The sequence below is a fragment of the Gobio gobio genome (assembly GCF_949357685.1).
Source record: "Gobio gobio genome assembly, chromosome: 17".
Classification (NCBI taxonomy): Eukaryota; Metazoa; Chordata; class Actinopteri; order Cypriniformes; family Gobionidae; genus Gobio; species Gobio gobio.
The window spans coordinates 16,688,622-16,710,076 of record NC_137110.1 but is presented as its reverse complement, the minus strand read 5'-3'; the positions used below and the strand labels follow the sequence as shown (position 1 = coordinate 16,710,076).

Below are 21,455 nucleotides of genomic sequence, written 5' to 3'. Positions count from 1 at the left end.
TTCGAGTAAAAAAAATCCTTAAGAGTTTATTCTGAATATAAACATTAAGGTTTGACATATATCCTTTCACACTCTGAAGACAGATGGAAGACCATTGAACACAAACACGTTCTTTTCCAACTAAAGCAATTCTAACATTAGCAAAGAAGTTAAAAAACAACAACGCAAGACAAAGGAACAGAGAAAAAAAAGAAGTCCAGCCAGATTCTCAAAACAATCATGATTTGTCAGATCAGAGTTCTTAAGTCTTTATTTATTTGCATAAGCATATCAGTAAGAAAGTATGATGATGTTTCAGGACGTGGAAAGCATCTCAACGTGCTCCACATCTTAAAACAAACTACTATGTACAGTCAAAAACGGAGGTTCCTTTTATGTACAGAAACACTGCTTCACGGCCCATGAAACCTACTTTACACATGCTCTCATGTATTAGATCCAAGTGCAGCTGCAGCAGAAACACTCTGGCTGGGTAGAGAGACACAGTGATATATATCAGTCCACAAAATAGACCAATCTGTACTTCTGCAATCAGCCAGCAAGGATCTTTTGGCACACCGCACTAAAAACCGTCGGCTGATCCTCAACAGAGGAAAACAGAATCTGGCACTTCCAATTACCGCCGAAGAACTAGGGTAATTTGTGGCAGTGGGGTTTTTTGAGATGCTTTTGAAGATTGTCACCTTTGCACTGACGTTCTAGAGCCAAAAGACAGTTTTGCTCGGCTGGCTGGCTTGACATAGTCCCCAGCTGGACCTCTCTGTTTTTGCCCCCTCCCTCCCTGCCGGCATTTCCCTTTAGCCTCGGGCTCAGAGTCACTGAGCTCTGCGTCTGGGCAGTAACCATCACTCTCCTGGCATGCTCTGCTGCCCCCTAGTGGCTGCTCAATGGAAACAGGTTTGGGGAATCCGGAGGACTTGCGTGCGTTCTTCTCAAAGGCCCGAAGGTCCTCAGTCCGTACTAAACTAACAGTGGCCTCCTTGAGAGATCGACTGAAGTGCTCAAGAGAGGTTTTGTGGAATCCACCTGACTGACCTTTCCCTGAAATCTTGTTGCAGGTGTCCTTCTCAGTGGGCGTCTGGCAGGAAGTGTCTCTTTGGAGTACGGGCTTGTCCATAATGCCGTTGGATTTCAATGGGCGGGTTTTCTCTGGTTCAGTCTTGCCCTTCCCATTGGACGAATGACCGTGGAGGGCAGCGTGCAGAGCCAGGGGTTTGCCGGATTGCTTTATGGCCAATGGGGGAGTGCCACCGTCTCGTCGTATGTAGATGGAGGCGGGCAAGAGACCGTTTGCACGCTCCTCTATCCGTACCCGTCCGAGATGGAGCTGCGGTTTGCCCTGTCCGATGCCTCCCTCACCAGTGTCATATACGTTGCTGCTGTTATCCGGGCACAGGGGTCCATTACCAGTTTTGGAGCTGGTTTTGCCATTGCCAAGTGACACTTTGGGCATTTTGAGTTTTAGGGTTATCCTGGGAGGAGGGTGTAACAGGTTCTCTACAGAAGGGGACACTGGAAGTCCTGTCAATAAAAGCAGAAGTCAGTCAGTGGTACTGGATAGTTAAAATACAGGTTATGCAAGATTACGGTTATATCTTTAAATTCACTGGATCTTTTTGACTGCATGAATTTAACTTGAATTCCAGTAAATCTAGAGTCCAAGGCTAAACATGTGAACAAATTATTTAACCACTTATGAAATAATTAGAAAATATATATTTTAATTTTAAAAATAGAATACAAGTTTATTTTAACTCAAAGCTACAAAAAACTAAAATAAAATTACAACAAAACCATTTCTTTTTAAAATAACAATTAATTCTATAATAAATTAAAATTACCTGCAGATAACTCTTGGTTAATGAGTTTGACATGCAGATTGAAAATTTGCTCCTGTGCTTTACTCTGGGACAGCTTCAGCTTCTCTCTTCGACTCACCATGTAGCACAAGTTTCTCACCTGACAAAATGACAAAATTAAATTGCAAAATTCAAATGTAAACAGTAAACACATTTAAAATTGTTTCAAAAGATTTTTATTTAAAATTCATTCAAAAAAATAAAATAAAAATTATATTATGTTATATATGAACCCTGATTTAAAAAAAAAAACATACATAAACGTATATCTTTTTTTTGATCGTAAGATTTTTATTGTTTTAGAAGAAGTCTATTTTGCTCAACAAGGCTGCATTTATTTTATTAAAAATACAAACAAAACAGTAATATTGTGGAATATCATTAAAATGTAAAATAACTTTACTATTTGAATATATTTTATAATGTAATTTATTGCGCAAAGCTACATTTTTCCGTGTCCAGAGATCGGGTCGTCGGGGGCCTTGCCCTCGACTGCCGCCCGATTTGCTATGCACCGGCCCCTTACGCTCCCTCCTGCAGGTGGTGAGCCCACAGGAGGGCGGCCCCACGTCACTCCTTCGGGCTGAGCTCGGCCGGACCCCATGGGGGGAGGCCCGGCCACCAGGCGCTCGCATACGAGCCCCAACCCCAGGCCTGGCTCCAGGGTGGGGCCCCGGCTGCGCCATGCCGGGCGACGTCACGGTCCTTGATGTGTTTGTGAGCATAAGGGTTTGTGAACTGTTCTTAGTCTGGCCCGTCACCAAGGACCTGTTTGCCTTGGGAGACCCTACCAGGGGCATATAGCCCCAGACAACATAGCTCCCAGGATCATTCGGGTACTCAAACCTCTCCACCACGATAAGGTGACAGTTCAAGGAGAGGAGATAGGGTGAGGAGCTCAGTCACTCGGGAGGAACTCGGAGTAGAGCCGCTGCTCCTCCACATCGAGAGGAGCCAGCTGAGGTGGCTCGGGCATCTATTTCGGATGCCTCCTGGAGGTGCACCCTTCCCAGGGAGGTGTTCCAGGCACGTCCCACCGGGAGGAGGCCCCGGGGAAGACCTAGGACACGCTGGAGGGACTATGTCTCCCGGCTGGCCTGGGAACGCCTCGGGGTTCCCCCGGAAGAGCTGGAGGAAGTGGCTAGGGAGAGGGAAGTCTGGGCGTCTCTGCTTAGACTGTTGCCCCCGCGACCCGGCCCCGGATAAGCGGAAGATGATGGATGGATGGATGGATGGAGCTACATTTTTAGTATCACTACTCCATTCTTCAGTGTCACATCCTTCAGAAATCATTCTAATATGATGATTTGCTGCTCAAGAAACATTTATGATTATTATCAAATGTTGAAAACAGTGGTGGTTTTTTTTATTTACTTTTTTTATTTTTTAGGATTATTTGATGAATAGAAAGTTCAAAAGAACAGTATTTATCTGAAATAGAAAGCTTTTGCAACATTGTACTACCGTTCAAAAGTTTGGGGTCAGTAAAGTAAAGACATTTATAATGTTACAAAAGATTATATTTACTTTCTATGAATCAAAGAATCCTGAAAAAAAACTTTTTACACAACTGTTTTCAAAATTGGTAATAATCATAAATGTTTCTTGAGTAGCAAATCATCATATTAGAATGATTTCTGAAGGATCATGCGACACTGAAAGTTTAGCTTTGCATCACAGAAATAAATTACATTTTGAAATATTGAGTATTCAAATAGAAAAGTTTTTACATTTTAATTACATTTTTTGTATTTTAATAAAACAAATACAGCCTAGGTGAGCAGAAGAGACTTCTGTAAAACATTAGAAATCTTACCGATCAAAGACGTTTGAACGACAGTGTGTGTGTGTGTGTGTGTGTGTGTGTGTATATAGTTTTTATCTACTAGAACATTAAGTGCAGACCTCAACTAAAAGTCTTCACATAGAAAGATGAAGAAAAAATAGAAAAAAAAGAAAGAAAAAAAAAAACAGGGAAATTTGCTCAAAGCAAGAAGAAAAAAAAGTGCTTGGTTGTTGCACACCCATGCCTAAAAAAAAAAAAAATCATCTCATCTATTATGACAGGAGTACCCACCCTCTCCAGGTCCTGCCGCAGGTGCATGAACATGCGCATTCGTGTGTGGATGCTGTCCTCCTGTGGCTGCTGCAGGAGGTTCTCTTCATCTTCTTTAGGTGGCAGCAGGGCCTTATTAAAGTTGCTTTTCCTCTTTATCTTCCAGTACTGAAAAATGAAATCCAGCAGGTGGAGTGGCATTCCAAGGTCTTGTGCCACTTCCTCGGGATGAACGAGTGTGTAGAACTCCTCCTCCAGCTCCTGAAGCTTCTGCGCCCTCAAGCCCAGTTTCTCAGTCTCAGTCGGAGGTTTATGACGGGCCGGACTCAAACCCGCTTCTCCTGCTTTAGGTTTGCTGTGCTTCAGGCAGTAGGATTTGAACTTGACCTCATCACCTTCATCCAGGATGGTCTTCATCTCCAGGTTGTGCTCAAAAGCACAAGTGACGTGGAAAGGGATGGTGCAGTTCTTAACAGAACACTAGAAGACAAGAGACGGTGTTAAAAAACATGGACAGTCTGGAAGACAAAACTAGAATCATTATTTTAATAATTGATTAAACAAATCATTTCTTCAATTAGGAGATAACACATTTTATTTCCTGTATTTTACACACACAAAAACATCTTGCTCAATGTTCTTCAAAACTATTTGCACATTGAAAGCTATTAAAAAACATAAATGAAAGATTGTATGCTACACGTTGCTTCCAAAAAAAGTACAGATTTTAATTTTATTTCATTACATTTTTTCCATGAGTTACTGTTCTTATAATTTCAATTAAATACAATCAAAATTATCTCACTCTATTGCACTCGATTTCACTAATGTAAAAATTACATCACTGAAGAAATTTTCCAGTGCTAAATTTCACATATACACCTAAGCAATAATAATTCACTGTCATTTTGACCTATAGAGCATTACCTGTATGCAGGCTCCAGTCTTGAGTTTACAGAGACTGCAGATGAGCGACCAACGACTGGGGGGAATATGAGACACTTTGGTGATGGGCTCCATCCTCTCCGGGCATGCAATGCTCACCTAAAAACAAACAAATTCTTAATACTTATTTTCTTTAAGGATCCCATAAAATGACAAAATGAGTTGAGGCTTTTAGCCCATGTCTGTTAATTCTGAGACTATCTATATAAAACTAACAAATAGAAACATGCTGAAAGCTCAATTCATAATGTTATTATTAGTGGAACAACATTAAGATCATACAAGCATGATAATAAAGGAGGTCTAATTCCATTTTTGTGACTTACCTCCGGTATCCAGAGGGCACAGCTTACATGAGCCCATTTAGTGCCCGCCCTGGTGGCCTTCATTGCGCCCCCACTTTTGGGACACAGAAGGCACTGTGGGTTGATACCAAGCACACAAGTTCTGCACAGCCAGTTTCCATCTGGCACTTTCACAATGCCATAGCAGGCCTGCAACAAAATAAAAGTGTGATGAGTTTTTGTATTGTATTGTAAACTAGAAGAAGATATTTATACCATCATATACTATAGAAATATTACAAATATGGATTTATTTGTTTATGTTCGTCAGCATCAAAGGCTACATTCACATAAAAAAATACAATGTAAAATTAAACTTCTTACAACATCACAACAGAAACTACATTACAATTCAAAAGTTTGGGGTCGTCAGATTTTTTTATGTTTTTGCTCATACTATAATATTGTGAAACATTATTACTGCTTTTACAATGTAATTTATTCCTATGATAGCAAAGCTGAAAGCTCCAGTCTTCGGTGTCACATGATCCTTCAGAAATCATTCTAATATGTCGATTTAGTGTTCAAGAAAAACCATTTTTATACAGTAATCAATGTTGAAAACAGTTGAGTTTAAAAGTTTTTTAAATAGAGATCTTTCGCAGCATTATAAATGCCTTTACTGTTACTTGCAATCAATTTAATGCATTCTTGCTGAAAAGAACTACTAATTTCATTCAACAACAATCTTACTGACCTTAAACTTTTGAACAGTAGTTTATATAATATCTGCAATATTATAATAAAAAGTAAATACTTCAAAAAATGTAATAGTTAAACAAAAAATGTCTTATGAATTTTTTCTTGACAAAACATCCTGCGGATTCTTGACAATTTACTGATGATATCAAAGGTCTCACCTGGTGCACACAAATGTTGCACTTGTCGCAAAAGACCATGTCATTGCCCTCCTCGCTGTCAGGTGAGCGACATACATCACAGATGACGTCCTCATCGTACTCTATTCCCAACCCTTCCTCAGTCTCGATGGCGTGGTTCATGTTGTCATGGCACTGCCTCTCCAGTGCCTCCATGACCCGCTCCATCGTCAGCTCATCCACCGGCCCGTCACCTAAATGTAACATACAAATCGTACTTTATTCCTTAAAGCAAATCATGACAGCAAATCTAACAGGGAAGACACCAGACAAGGTCTTGCTTTTAAAGGCATCCCCTCTCTCTTACCCATCATTCCAAGCTCTGCATTGAGCTGCTGGAGCCAGTATAGATCCATATCATCTAGGTCATATCTGCACATAGCCTCCGCCAGCTCCTTGATATTGACATAACCCGTCTCCGTAGAGTCCTGACTCCAGCACTGAATATATTTCCTCGGTTTTGTGAAGAGGACCTCCTTTTGCTTCTCTGCTATCATCCTACACACAAAAAGTCACCATTAATTCTTTATTTATATGGAATATTGCCATATTTGTTATAAATTAGAGCTACACGATTCTGGATAAATTGAGAATCTTGTGTAAAATGGAGATTGCAATTCTCACACCATTCTAAAGAAAACTACAACTAGACAAAATAACATGCAAACCCGACAAAATGTTCATTGCTTTAGTCTATTTAAAAAATATATTAAATTAAACAAAATAAAAAAAATATGTCTCATTCATCAAGACTTGTTTCAATATTGGATGAATCAGCATTTGTCAATAAATATTTTAAATGAATGATTCAATGACAAACCCTTTTTTTTAAACACTCCTGGTGTAATAAGCAATGCAATACAGTGTCAAAATACTTACAAAAGATGGTTTACTCTTATTTTGATCACTAGACATCAGTGTTTATACCCAAACTATAAACTTTTAACCCAATACACTTTTATCCCGTTATTTAAATGTGGTTGAAAAGACTGAAGCTGTGCATTTACATGAAAGCTGCTCTCTCCGGATCAGCGGCAGCCCGAACACAGATTTGAATGTTGATGATCGTAATTTCAAAGGTTAACCAAAGTCCCCAAAGTCTTTGGTTTAAACAGTTTCATATCACAAGCATCAGCGGAGCAGCATGCGTTTTGTCGCTGCCAATATCAATGACTGAGACCATAAATTGGAGTGGAAGTGTGACAGCCTACGCGCTCATTCATTAAAATGGGCAGCGACAAAATTACCACTGACATTGCGATGTGAAACAGGCGTAATAGACAGAGCGGAATCAGTCATTTTGGTTTTGGATGTTTGAATTGAGATTGTGATCTTTTTAAAGGTGAAGTGTGTAGTATTTATGAGGATCTATTGACAGAAATGCAATATAATATACACAACTATGTTTTCCGTGGTGTATAAAGACCTTACATAATGAACTGTTATGTTTTTATTATCTTAGTTAGAATGAGCCATTTCTATCTACATACACCACGGGTCCCCTTACAGTGAAATCGCCATTTTGCACCACCATTTTTCTACAGTAGCCCTAAACGGATAAACTGCTCTACAAAGCGCTAGCTACTCTCTGCTGTCTCAGATGACAACATTTTTGTCATGTGTCGGCCACCGTAGCTTCTCTATGTGCTTCAACAGGGAGGGCGGTAGACGGTTGGAATTCACAATCTCACTGCTAGGTGCCGCTAAAATTTACACAGTGCACCTTTAACGATTAATCGTGCAGCTCTATTATAAATGATTTTTCCATGCACTTACGAAGAAAGTGTAACGCCTCTCGCAGTTCAAAACGCTTACGCTACGTCCGACGTCAGTTACGCTTTTTCTGTTGAGTTGAATATGGAAAGCGGTCTGGTGGAAGCTAGATATTTTACTTTATAAAGTTTTAAATATGAGTATTTTTCTTACAAAACCCCATCAGTTCACTTAAAAATGCCTTTATTAACCCCCTGGAGCCATGTGATTTACTTTTATTATAGATGGATGCATTTTTTTGGGCTTCCATTCACTGCCATTATAATGCTTGGATGAGCCAGGACATTTTTTAATAGAAGAATATAATATACACCTAGGATGGCTTGAGGGTGAGTAAATCAGTAATTTTCATTTCTGGATGAACTATCCCTTTAAGGTTGTGAAACGTACCGATACTACATGTACCAGTTGGTACTATAAAAAAAAGAAAAGTTGACGATATCAGCATTTCTGGAGTACCGGTAGTACCAAGTACTTACTGATAGGCGCTGCTTTCAAACGCACTTGTTCATGTTTGATTGTTCTATGACTCTCATAGGTTTCTATTTACAGGCGTTGAGCATTGCAGCCAATGCACAATCTGAATATAAGTCTAGTTTTTCATGGGGCTAAGAACACTGCAAGGTTTCTGGATTGACCACCATACACAAGTGTGCGACTGAATTGGAAACTGTGATAATTGACAGTAATAACCAATGGACAAGACAAAATGGGGCCAAATTTTAGTACTTAAAAAGTATTTAATTCAACAGATTTTGCTCTGGTACCGAAATTGGTACAGAGAACAACACAATTTTACTCGTAGTGACCGACTACTGAAATTTTGGTACTATGACAACCCAAGTGCACATCATTATCTTGTAAAAATTAATGTGCCCTCGTAATCTAAATAACTTCCCCTCCCTCTTGAAATACCATCTCTTCTCTGATGATGCATTTACTGTCGTGAGGGCAAAACAACCCATCACTCGCAAGATCACCGCAATAGCAAACGATAACAATCCAATCAATTCCCGATAGACAAAATCAATTCCCACCCTACATTTGATTTTGTTCAAGAAGCCATTTCACTCTGACACGCGTCATAATAGGGAAGAAAAGACTATCGCAAGTTCCCTTACATGCTAACTTCAAAGGGATAGTTCACCCAAAAATTACATTTCTGTCATCATTTATTAAGAAAACTATGCAAGTCAATGGGGCCCATCAATTGATTACCAACATTTTTTTAAAATATCTTCTTTTGAGTTGAGCAGCAGAAAGAAATTCATACAGTTTTGAAACAACTTGAGGGTGAGTAAATGATGACCGAATTTTCCTTTCTGGGTGAGCTATCCCTTTAAGTCACATGCAAGATGGTACATGTCCAAAAACCTGTTTTTACCTGCTTTTATTCAAAGTGACATACCTCATAGAGGGCTGAGGGATAGTGTCTGGACTGGCAAGTACTTGGACTCCTTTTTCCCATTCCTGCTTCCATGTGTCCGCCAACAGGTAATAATCCTCTGGAGAAATATGGTGAGAGTCCGGCAGCTTCATGGCACTGATCAAGTCTTTTCTGAACACCTACAAGGGAGAAATAAGACCAAGAATATCAACCTGAATGAGTTGATATGCCCAATTTTACTATAAAAGAAATCATTCATAGGTCTCCTGAAAACAAAAACAAAAAAAAAAACAATCTAAAATAGGTTATGGTATTCTTCTTCTGTGTTTACCTCTGCTGGTTTCTTCTGAGCAGAGGCGGGGGTGCCCGGTTTGCTTCCATACTTGTTAGAGGAAAAGGACGTCGAGGGACCTTTATGATAAAACAACAGAGTCAGCCAAGAATAAATACATTTTTGTTCTCCATAAAACTTATACAGATTCTGAATTTTGACTCACTCTCATTGTCTGAACTGTCACTGCTGCTTGAAGTCCTGAGTCGTTTCATCCTGACATATCCTGCAATGAAAAATAAGTCCAGCTCAAATTTGTCTTCAACTCAACCACGTTCCACTTAAACCATTTAAGCACAATTATTTCTCCAACATTAAAACAACAGTGATGTTTTAACATAACGGGGGAATTAGTTAATGCTAGTTTACCTTGGTTTACAGGCATATCTACACTACTGTTAAAAAGTTTGGGGTCGGTTCAACATTTGAATGATTTTGAAAGAAGTATTATATACTCGCTAAGGCTGCATTTATTTGATAATACAGTAAAAACAGTAATATTATGAAATAGTATTGACAAAGCTGAATTTTTAGCAGCCATTACTCCAGGTTTCAGTGTCACATGATCCTTCAGAAATTATTGAAATATGCCGATTTGCTGTTCAAGAAACATTTATTATTTCTATCAGTAATAAACAGATTGTTTGTGGGAACTGAGATACATTTCTTTCAGGTTTAATTGCTGAGTAGAACATTTAAAAGAACAGCCTTTTTTAAAAATAGAAATCTTTATAATAACATTATAAAAGACTTTACTCTAAATTTTGACAAATGTAATGCATCACTGCTAAAAAAAAGTATTAATTTCTTAAAAAAAAAAAAAAAAAAAAATACTGACTTACTTTTTAAAACAGTAGTGTAAATATTGCTGTTATTACCATGCATTGTTTTGGTGCAAATCAAGGAAAATACAATTTCAAGAATATAAAATAATTCTACTTTGCATTTACTTAGAATAAGAAACATTTGTATTATTGTTGTTGTGGTTTGAATAGTTGTTGAAATTATTACTATGATTATTAATTTTACATTTACCATGGTACACGGTTCCCATTATATCGAAATATCGCAAATGTACATTTCATGATATGCATAGAGCAACGGAATGCAATATCTGAATGATTGTATGAATATTTGATGCATTAGCTCTTAAAGTGACAGAAGCCTAAAGGCCCGGGTATACTTCACTTACCGGCCCTGTCCGCGCGTCTTTCAAAGTATACTACACAACGGATGCGCGCGGAGGATCGCGTTCGACACATGCGCAGTAAAAAAGTGTCTATGCACTACCAGACATCGGAGGGCAGCACTGAGTCCTGTCATCAACGGGACATTCGCTGGGCATGATCGGAGAAGAATTGTAGTGCATCCACCATTGCTACATAGTTTGGAAGAAACACTGAAGAATCAAAAATTCTCTCTTTTTTTTCCAAGCGTGTTGTTTTTAAACCGGTCTTTGCACACTCTTCTTCGACGGCTGAACACTGTGCTCAATACTGTGTTTATTGCCACCTAGTGGACTCTTCTGTACTGCTGGCGCATGCGCTGTTGCACGCGGACCGTCCGCGCGGTCACAAAATTTGGGCTGCGCGCGGACCGGGTGTGCGGCCGGCCGCGAGCCCTCCGAGTGACGAAAATTACGTCATGCGGGCGGTGCACGAACGCGGACGGCCGAAGTATACCCGGGCCTTAATACAGTAAACCTGCTGCTGTCTGCCAAACAACAAAAGAAAAAGAGAAAATCACTCAGTGCTCTCAAATGGTTCATACAGCATTATATTTGGTATATAGTACAGTCATCTGTAACTATTTTTATTTTTACATTGGTTCTCGAAGTGATAAGATGCTTTAAAACCAGCATTTTTGCATAATGAAAACGTGTGGCTTGAATTCATTCACTAAAGGATCACTAAACTTTTGCCATGAAAACACTCTGAATTTATGTTTTTAGAAATTCTTATATTCTTATACTTTAGAAAACGGAATAAGTGCAATTGTCTGACACAAATATCTTTATTTACTCTGTTTAATTTGACTTATTTTCCAAACTGCATAGGAAGCCGTGCTGGTATTACCATGGTATTCTTTTAAGTACCAAATCACATGAACATGGTAATAACTATATATCAATACCCCATCGAATGATATTACCATAGAGGGCAGCTTTAATGTTTTTTCTTTCATTGAGCTGTTTTTTACTTACCATAAATTCAAAGAGCATGCTACTGTTTTCCTCTGCTGTGCATCTGCCTCTCGCTCATGCCTGAACAAAAGAATAAGACATGAGGACAGACCACAAACTACAGTCTAAATGAAAATGTGGGGTGGTAAAACAGGCAGTGGAGGGTAACAGGACTGATAGACACCCAGCAAAGCACAGGCCTGTACTGTGATTTATTAGGCTCCGATACCTGACTGAGGGGCCTCCTTAAATAAATATTAACCTAGTTCACTAGGAGCAATTGCAGCCAAGCCACACATATGAAACTATGTACAGACACACCTTGAAAGGACAGCTTTTATTAAGCAAAGCAAATTATTTAAAGCAAGGAGTTATTTTATTACTCCTCACTAGTTGATTCATTTTAGATTTTTTCTCATGTATTGTTTTGATATTTTTCAAAAAGCTTTAGCTCTCAGACACTCGGCATAGTAAACTTCTGGGAGAAATTGCATCTTAAAAGCTGCTATAGTCATAAAAATGCAGACAAGCGTCTCTGACCATTGTGTAGCGACCTTTGAAAATACTGTGTTATTGTTTGAGTTGGTTATTTCTGTGGTAGTGGCAAGGCAAATGCCTGACAGAGCGGACACTATAAATAGTACCACAGGCAGGATGAGAAGAGTCGAGATGGAATTTGCATTTTTAGAAGCAAGTTGCTTTAAATAGTGAATTAAAGACATGGTGCTCCCTGAGGGACTCATTGTACAAACAAAACAGGAATTTACAGACTTTAGAGTAATTTCACCATCATATCAACCCTAACACTTACAATAAGAGAGGGAATTTGTGTGACTGTGTTATATAACAGTTTAGCATACAAGATGGAGTACTAGTGATCTGCCCAGACCCCCTACAGTCTAGAAACTTCAGCAATAGAATGTAATGACCTGCTTAAACAGGTACATCCAATGACTTAAGCCGTTTCCACCGGAATTACCCGGAAAGATTGTCCCAGGAACTCTTTTTTTCCCTAGACCTGCTGCTGTCTGCATTTCCATCACAGTCTTAAGTAACGTAAAGATTAGTCCGGTGACGTAGGGCTGTGCGCGACTTTCCAGTTCCCACTGGATTTCGCCCTCCGCATATAACCTTAATAAAGCCTGAACCTAGTGGTAAAAAAAAAAAAGTCGTTTTTTTTTTTTTTTTTTTACTCCATTGTTGATTTGAATAGTAATCAACTCTTACTGCACGCACCGCAACAGATTTTTAGGTTGAAATAAAATGCTGCGTGAACTCAACCAATCAGCATGTTCAGCGCCCAAGTCCCACCCCCGAAAGGTCCTGAACTTTGAAAGAGTACTACCTCGCAAGCAGGGCCGTTTCAAGGGGGACATTTTTACCCGGAACTTTATTTAGACCCCGTCATAGTGCATTATGTCTTAAAGTGACAGCCTGATAATACAGTAAACCTGCCGCTGTCTGTCAAACAACAAAAGAAAAAGAGAAAATCACTCAGTGCTCTTGGCTGAATAACCTTTGTAGCTTTATTATGTATCAGTGTATATTTAATTAATGTGAAGACTACTGTTTTGAGTACTTATTTTTAATAACAAAGATAAATTAAAATAACAAAAATAATCGTCCACCCCTAGTTCAGGTGTCTTTGTTTCCCTGGATGTTCTTGTTAAGTTTTAGGTTGATATAACTACGGTATATATATTTCCAAGTCAAGCAAAGAGTTTTTGGTATTTAAATATTGGCATTACATTTTTTGTTTGTTTAAATTGATGTTAAAATTATATTGTCAGATTTGTGACATTTATTTTTGCTACAACACTGCTGGTCACTTTCAGAAGTTGTAGCGATGCTTTCTTTTCCCAGAAAGAATGTGAAACATAAATGGTATCATTCTCAGCTTTTAAATATTTTTTTTTATATAATTTAAATAGATTTTACACACTTAAAGCAATATCGTATCGCATATCGAATATCGCATCATTATTTAACAAGGTATTGCATATCGCATTTTTCTTCAATATCGCACAGCGCTAGTCTATAGGAAAAACCATCACTGTCAACCCGTTAAAGGTAGGTTAGGAAATGTTTTTCATAAACCCTATTGTGTTACTGGTTGAAACTCTCTTCACATCCTTTTAGCAATCAATAATAGAAGTGGTCTACATATTTTTAACAAAAAAAAAGAAAAAAAAAAGAGTCCATAGATCTGTGGGGTCTCACGACCAAAAAATATTTGTCCAATCATTGCACTAAATGCACCAATAGGATATCCTACCTGCCTGTCAATATGTATTTCCATAACTCCCTGCTCACGCAGACATCACACGTCATCAGTGTTCCTTGAAGCTATGCAAAGTTGTTGACAGTCACAGAGCGCCGCAAAAACAAACAGCAGCCGCCTTTCACAGTTCCTCCTGAACCAAAACAACAATCTTAAGCCGCGTTTCCACCGCAGGAACTTTACCCCGGAACCAGGAACTTTGGGGGGGAACTCGGTGTGTTTCGACCGCAGGAACCAGGGTCTAAATGAAGTTCCGGGTAAATATTTCCCCCTCCAAACGGCCCTGCTTGCGAGGTGGGACTTTTGAAAAGTTCCCGAACTTTCGGGGGTGGGACTTGGGCGCTGAACATGCTGATTGGTTCAGCTCTCGCAGCTATTTTTTTTTTCCACCGCCATATTTACGAGTCTTTTGCGAGGTGAGTTCTGTGGGTTTTGCGTTCAGTAAATATTTTTTTTTGCAACAATGGAGTTCAACAATAAATTCGACCGATGGACCGACGACGAGGTTCAGGCTTTATTGAGCATATAAGCGGAGGAGGACATCCAGCGGGAACTGCAAACGGCGACCCGTAATGAAAAGGTATACCTGAAGATATCGACTCGGTTCCAGTCACACTGGAAAACAGTGCAGAGAGAAGTTGAAGAAATTAAGACAAGATTACAAGAAATTAAAGGATCATAAAGGCCCATTTATACTTCTGCGTCGAGTGTACGCCGTAGGCTACGCCGTAGGCTACGCGCGTAGCCGACGCCGTCGTGAGCATTTATACTTCTGCGCTGTTGTCTGCGTCAATGTGCAATTCCACATGCAGACACTAGAAGGCAGTGTCCTCGGGCATGTTGGTGTAATCAAGACAACAGCCGAAGAAGAAGCAGCTTGATGTGTAGAATCTGTACATTCATGTCGGAATATCAGCAGCAGTGAGAGAGCGGCTTTTCTTGCAGCTTGAGTTGTTGTATCTAATACAAATTAAGCATCTCTAGTTGATTAGTAAAGTTAAATAAGGCGATCTGGCGCTGGAATGCATTTGTGAAACTATGCGGAGCTCGTGGCCGCTGTTTTCAGCAGCGGTGGCTCAGCAAGCGATTGTTGTTGCGGAGACTTCATTCACGAAATATACCCGAATGTGTCCCTGTTCTTGATATACAATTACTGATTAACATCTTTGGTTTTAATGAGAAAATAAATAAACTATACTCAGCGGATCTATGTATTTATTTACTACCATAAAGAATCGCTGGACTGCAAAATAGTGTGTTATAGCAGACGTAAGGAACTATCATCCAATTTCTGGACACACACACACACACACACTCCTATCGCAGATTTTTTATTTATTTATTGACCTGAGGGAAGGGTTCTGGCAGACCAATCACAGCGCTTGCGTTCCGCGTAGAATTGACGCGTTGTTACATTTTTGGAGAGGTGCGCGTCAGGCTACGGCGTAGGGTACGGCGTATCCAACGCGTCTATGCGTAGGGTACGCCGTACCCTCTGCGTGCACTCGACGCAGAAGTATAAATTGGCCTTAACAACCGGAGCGGTTCCGACCGGCGTATCAACAAGTGGTATGACCGCCTGGACGCGTTGTTGGGACAGACCGTCCTTTTCTAGGGCAGCGGTAACGAAAGACTCGGCTAGTGCGTTGTTGGAAACCATCCAAGAATCCGAAGGTAAAGGTAAGGTAAATATATCATCTTGGTATCATCTATTAAACTCGTTGCAGTGTTTAAACACGTTGCAGTAACTTTTTTCAACGTGCTTTTCCAGACGTAACGAGTGGCCCTGATGAATCGCAGGCAACGGAGACCAGCGTGTTTTCCCCCGCGGTCACTAGTACGTTATAAAGCTGACAAAAATGTGTATATATTTAAAAACTGATGTGTAATCCTTAATGGTTTTGTTGTTTTTAATTGTAAACTTAAATTGCCCATGATAAAATTTGCACACTGGGCATTGTTCAAGCTGGCCAAACAATTGTTCATTATTTGTAGTGAAAACACTTTAAATAATTAATTGATGGTTTCTATTGTTTCATGGTTGCCTTGTGTATTAATTTCCATGTGTTTCTGTGCAAGTTTTCTACTTAGGGAAAAGGAAAAAGGACTGTGACTTTTTTGATGCACTGAGGGACATGGGCCGGGCCGTCCTGCAGCATGGACATGAACAGCGTGATCAATATATGCAGCTGTTACTGGATAGCCAGGCCGAGGAGAGATGAGGAGGCAAGAGCTGGCATTCCACCAGTCAGAAGCGGAAGAAAGCAGAGGGACTTTCAGACCGGGTTTCTGTCTGTTCTTGGACAGTTTGTCCAGTCGTTCAAGAAGTAGCCACAATGACCAGCCGCTTGAATGAAGCATTTGCACTACCACATTTGTACTTTATATATTGTACGTGTTGGCACAGCTCTTGGACAGGTTATTGAAAAATACACTTTTTTTATATTGTTGTTTTCACATTTTATATTTTCATTTTATTGTTCTAGTAATTTATTTGTCTTTGCACACTTTTATTTTAATTTTGTAAGAACTAATCTGTCTAAAATAAAGTAAAATGTGTAAAATGTCACTGTGTCTTTAATTTCCACATTCTAACTATATAACCACATTCTAATTGTATTCATATAGTGTAGGAAGCAAATAAAAGGGCTGCTGCTCGCAAGTCTTTCTGAATATGCACATAAACATATCTAGAAAACCCAAATATTATATTTTTAAATGTATAACTATGTGAATGTAGGATAATAACTTATAACCACAACTTAAGTGAAGCCATAAGTGTGGTCCTGCTTCATTTCAAATTTGAGGAAGAAAGTCTCTAAAATTATACATTTAATGAAGCATATTGTAATACTAGTCATGTGAATTTTTTTTGTTGTGAATGTTAAGAGATGTTATTGTGATAAAAAATAAAATACTTGCAGTCTAGTACCTAATCTTTCAACTGCTTAATTCAGTCTATTGTTTTCATTCAATTAACTTTTCACACATCTGTCATGACTGAAACCTCATTATCCTTTTATAGAAAATGTTTTGTTTTGGAATTGAGCTATTACAACACATTCAGATTTTGGATTGCCCATCATCCCATTTTGCATTAAAATGGTCAAACCAGGTGAAAGTGCACGTTTAAATAAGCAGTGTTGGTAATGTGTGTACATAATCAGCAAAAGCAGCGCTGCTTGCATCACCTACACTTGTTATTGTTGCAGACAGTATCGCGCAAAAGTGATTACTGTCCGTCGGTGACTGGGAGAAGCAGTCGCGCGCATTGCCACGTCACCGGACTAATTTGCCTAATCTCCCCGGTACTTTAGACCGCGGTGGAAACGCAGATTGTAGCAGGTCTGGGGGAGAAAAAGTTCCTGGGAAAAAAGTTCCTGGTACAAATAGTTCCGGGTAATTTCGGTGGAAACGCGGCTTTATGCTTTCAAAGCTAGCTTGCTATTGCTAGCCTCTCTGAAACTGGCTAACCTACCTTTAAGCGTGTGGTCAAATAGACACGGCCATATATTGAATATTCATTATATATTGAATTTGCTGACCACAAACGTAAGAACAAGTGTATTTGCCACAACAACTACTAGACAACTTCTGACTTAACCGATGGCTTGCGTTTGAGGAGAGGTTATCGGTTTTCCCCAACAATAGTGGACGGTGCTTTGGAAACAGTCAGTAAATGTCTAGTATGATCCTTATTCATATCATTATCAAGCTGGTATGGATTACTACTACTGTACCAAACAAGTATTAGATATAAGATACGTTTTTAGACTGCAGTGCATGCTCATTATGACTGCTGTGCAGTGCAATATCTTCAGACTAAATAAACGGAAAAAGCACTCAGTGCACCTCTTCACTGCTCCCTGAAGGACTTTTGACGTGGACCTAAAGCCACATTTGTGACAGTAACAGACCAGCTTTCAAACGCAGAATAGAACATCTGCTTGTGACGCACAAACTCCCCCATTCGCACAGTGCGAATGTTTTAAAAAGGAAGCACTAATGAGACTGAATGGGTGCTGAAGATTTCTGTGGCTCTGCATTTAAGAAGGACAGAGAGGTAAACTAAAACAGTGAAAGCAGAAACAATGGCTGTGACTAGCTCACCACATTGATAATTAGGAATTGGATCATATCTATCAGCTCCATTTGAAAAAAATAGTCTTATGTGCACCTAGAATGAATCAGTATTGTGTGGTTGTGTAAATAAGACCAATTCAACCGAGACCAAATAGGAGGGTTGTGTCAAATTTCTCAAATTTGAAAGGTTTTAAGGCAAACATGAAGGGGAGACCATCTAATCTGGGTGGCCTTGCATTTTAGCTCAAAATGGCAAGACAAAATGACACAGTTCTAAAACCAACCCCCACTCCTACGGCACCATGATAAAGCACAATGCTCTACCCAGACAGACCACCCCACACCCCAAAACTAACAGATCAGAGGCTGCTGAGAGCTACTTCACCCCCACACACCCACCTCACACTGACCTAGTGTGCCAATGAACCGTCCCATTTACTGGCTCTTTTAGAAATGCACTGTAAAAATTATCTTTAAAATTAAATTTCTCTCCTATGCATCTTCTTAAATTTGCTGTTAATTTTGTGTTGAACTGACCCTTACAAAGAACTATATTGAAGTGGTGTTTTGCTAGCGAACAAAATGTTTTGAACAAATCTTATAGAATGTTCTTTTTTCATTCACTTCCTGCTTTTAAAGATTGACCGCATCATGAACCAATAGTATTTAAGTGTAGCCGGAGCAATATTTGGTGTACCTATTGAAAGCATACGCTTCTTTACTAAACAAAAAACTTGAATGAAATTAACCAGGACAAGGGTTTTCAGTCTGGGGTCAGGGGGCCACAAGGGAGTGCTAGTGGGTCTGTGGAAAAGTTTAGAGAAAAACGTGGGGGAAAAAAAAGATTAAATAAAAATAAATGTTCTTTAAATTGTTTAATTAAAGTAAAATATAAATGTGATTTAAATAAATAATCTAACAGTACAGAGCTATAGTAAGTTAAAAATAAAATAAAAAATTAATGTAACAATATTTTCACATTTATTTTACGCATATTTATAATGTTAACTTTCCACAGTATAAATTTGGTCTTTATACATGAAAATATATAGAAGCCTTTTGAATTTTATAATGGGGTCCCTCGCATGAAGAGGATCATATTTGGAAGCATCTAAAAGATTGAAAACACCTGAAATATGGTATCTTGTTTGTGAACAAAAATAACAAATTGAGAGATTTTATTTTTGAACAAGAATCTGCTGACTGACCGAACGAGATAGGACGTGTCATTCGTCGAGTATGTCATGCGAGTCAACGTTCACTACAAGAACATAAAGGAGGTAGAAAAATACTGAATTAAAATTAAGCAACACTTAATATAAGAGTCACTTTGGGTTCCCCCCAAAAAAACTTTCAGTGATCAGCTCTTAAAATAAAAATTTTCTTCTTAAGGTGTGCAGTCACAATTAGCACATTTTTGTGGGGGAAAAGGGCCCTTGTATATGAAGCACAGATAACACAGAATAGAAAAAAAACTTTGCAAATCAGGTTGACCAACTTGATCCCGTTGTGAAATCTGCGTGGGGAAATCTTCCAACATCACAAAACTTCTGACCACATTCCTATTGAAATTACTGGAATAGCTGTAAATCTGACTGCAACTTTAGTGCTTTGAGAACATTTTAATAAGTTAAAGAACATTTTATGGGATGGAAAGGTTCCATGGATGTTAAAGGTACTTCATGGAACCACAGATATCAATAAAAAAAACTTTATTTTTAAGAGAAAAGGATTGTGAAAATGTATTTTGGGTATTATTTTTGTAGATGGTTGAGGCCATCAACATAATGATGGCTGTCAAGGCCCCTACAAATGACAACGAATCTCTATTGAACGCTTCTACAAATAAATATTTTTAGTGAAAAGATTCAGAAGATTTGGCTCACAAAACGCAAATTCCGTCCACCTAGTGCCCAGACTACTTTACCTCGACACCTACCTCACACACTAGACTTAAGACCAGCAAACCTTCATTCACTGACTATTAGAAGGACAATAAAACTGATGTTACTCAGCTCACGCAACGTTTATCCTTCGTTACCAACTGTCAGCAAAAAATGTTAATAAGCGCCTTAAATGCCTATAGTTTATTCTGTAATGTTGAATAAACCCTCGACGAGAAGCATAGGATTTCGCGGGAAGCAGTGGGGGGAAACGGAAGCTCGAGGAGGGCATTCCCGCATTCCAATAACGATACTTCCGCTCCAAACTTTCTGTTGCACGGTGCACAGCGTCAGAATTAAAGCTTAATTTTGATTACGTGTCATTTAATTACATTTTACAGAGTGCACGCCATTTCAATACATTTATTCGTTTTATCTGTTGAATCATTTGTTGTGCAATTGACATACAATTTTCAAGTGTTCTTGAAGTGATGTGATGATAAATACATTTCACAAGGTTTTAAAAACAAAGTTGTCTGGCCACGCTGTTTACATGCAGAACATGAGAAGTGAACGACACTTCAATTCAATTCAAACACAACATAAACTATTTGTAAACCTCAAACATGATGCAACGAGGAGAAATATTTGGCGAATCCTTGTTATGACCATTTCGCATTAATGTTCAGTTATGAGGACCTATCTGCAAGTTCACACAGCTAAATAAAGACTCGGAGGGTAAACACAGCAATGCTTTACAGCAAAGTCTCGCTAAACAGTGTCTGTGTGTGAGCATTATGTGCTGGCGTCCACCATTGCTGTACGCGCGAGGGTTTCTGACGGCCTTGGCGCCAAACTCGAGCCGCCCTACATGACGAACCCTCTCCAGTCACTACAATCCCTTCTACCTCCATAATAACACTTCCTGTGTGTATATAACATCATTCAGAGCGTGATCGCAAACTTTAACGCAAACATAATGGTATCGTTACTACCAATGTGGTTTCAGTTGTCTAATGTGGACGTAAAAGGACGCTCATAAAGGATCTGTAGGAAGCAGCAGGCCCCGCTGCCTGGATAACTGGCACAGTGAACCCAGTGTGAAGACACGAGCAGTATTGTTCATGCAGCACCCTTACCTCACATCCAAAAAGCTAGTGTTTCGGGACGATCGCACACGGCGATAGACTCCGCAAGGCTGTATTGAAGTCAGCAGTCCAGATGTGCGACAAATACCCGTATTTTCGTTATTTCTTTTCTTTCTTGTCCCACTGTCAATATCCCAAAAGCAGAAATCACCCTCTCACCACGACACAACAGCTCTATTGTACTGCCCGACCGCTGGGTCCTAAACTCCGCCCAATTCATGGCCCTACTCAGACTGAGAGCGCCAGTGTAAACTTCATAGCATAATTCTTTTTCTGTGGTAGTTAAATGTCCCCTAGTTGTCACT

General features: G+C 39.3%; 1 protein-coding gene across 1 annotated transcript; it reads right to left on the bottom strand.

Annotated features, from left to right (window-relative positions):
- On the bottom strand, positions 1 to 21,331 carry jade3 (jade family PHD finger 3). Its single transcript, XM_079840150.1, has 12 exons — positions 21,142 to 21,331; positions 11,777 to 11,836; positions 9,740 to 9,799; positions 9,574 to 9,653; positions 9,264 to 9,421; positions 6,390 to 6,580; positions 6,065 to 6,276; positions 5,187 to 5,354; positions 4,843 to 4,959; positions 3,937 to 4,395; positions 1,842 to 1,959; positions 1 to 1,521 (listed from the first exon to the last, which is right to left on the bottom strand). Exons 3-12 carry the CDS (start codon positions 9,786 to 9,788, stop codon positions 680 to 682), a joined length of 2,394 nt encoding a protein of 797 aa, XP_079696276.1. The 5' UTR covers positions 9,789 to 9,799; positions 11,777 to 11,836; positions 21,142 to 21,331; the 3' UTR covers positions 1 to 679.
- Between the last annotated feature and the right edge of the window lie 124 nt (positions 21,332 to 21,455).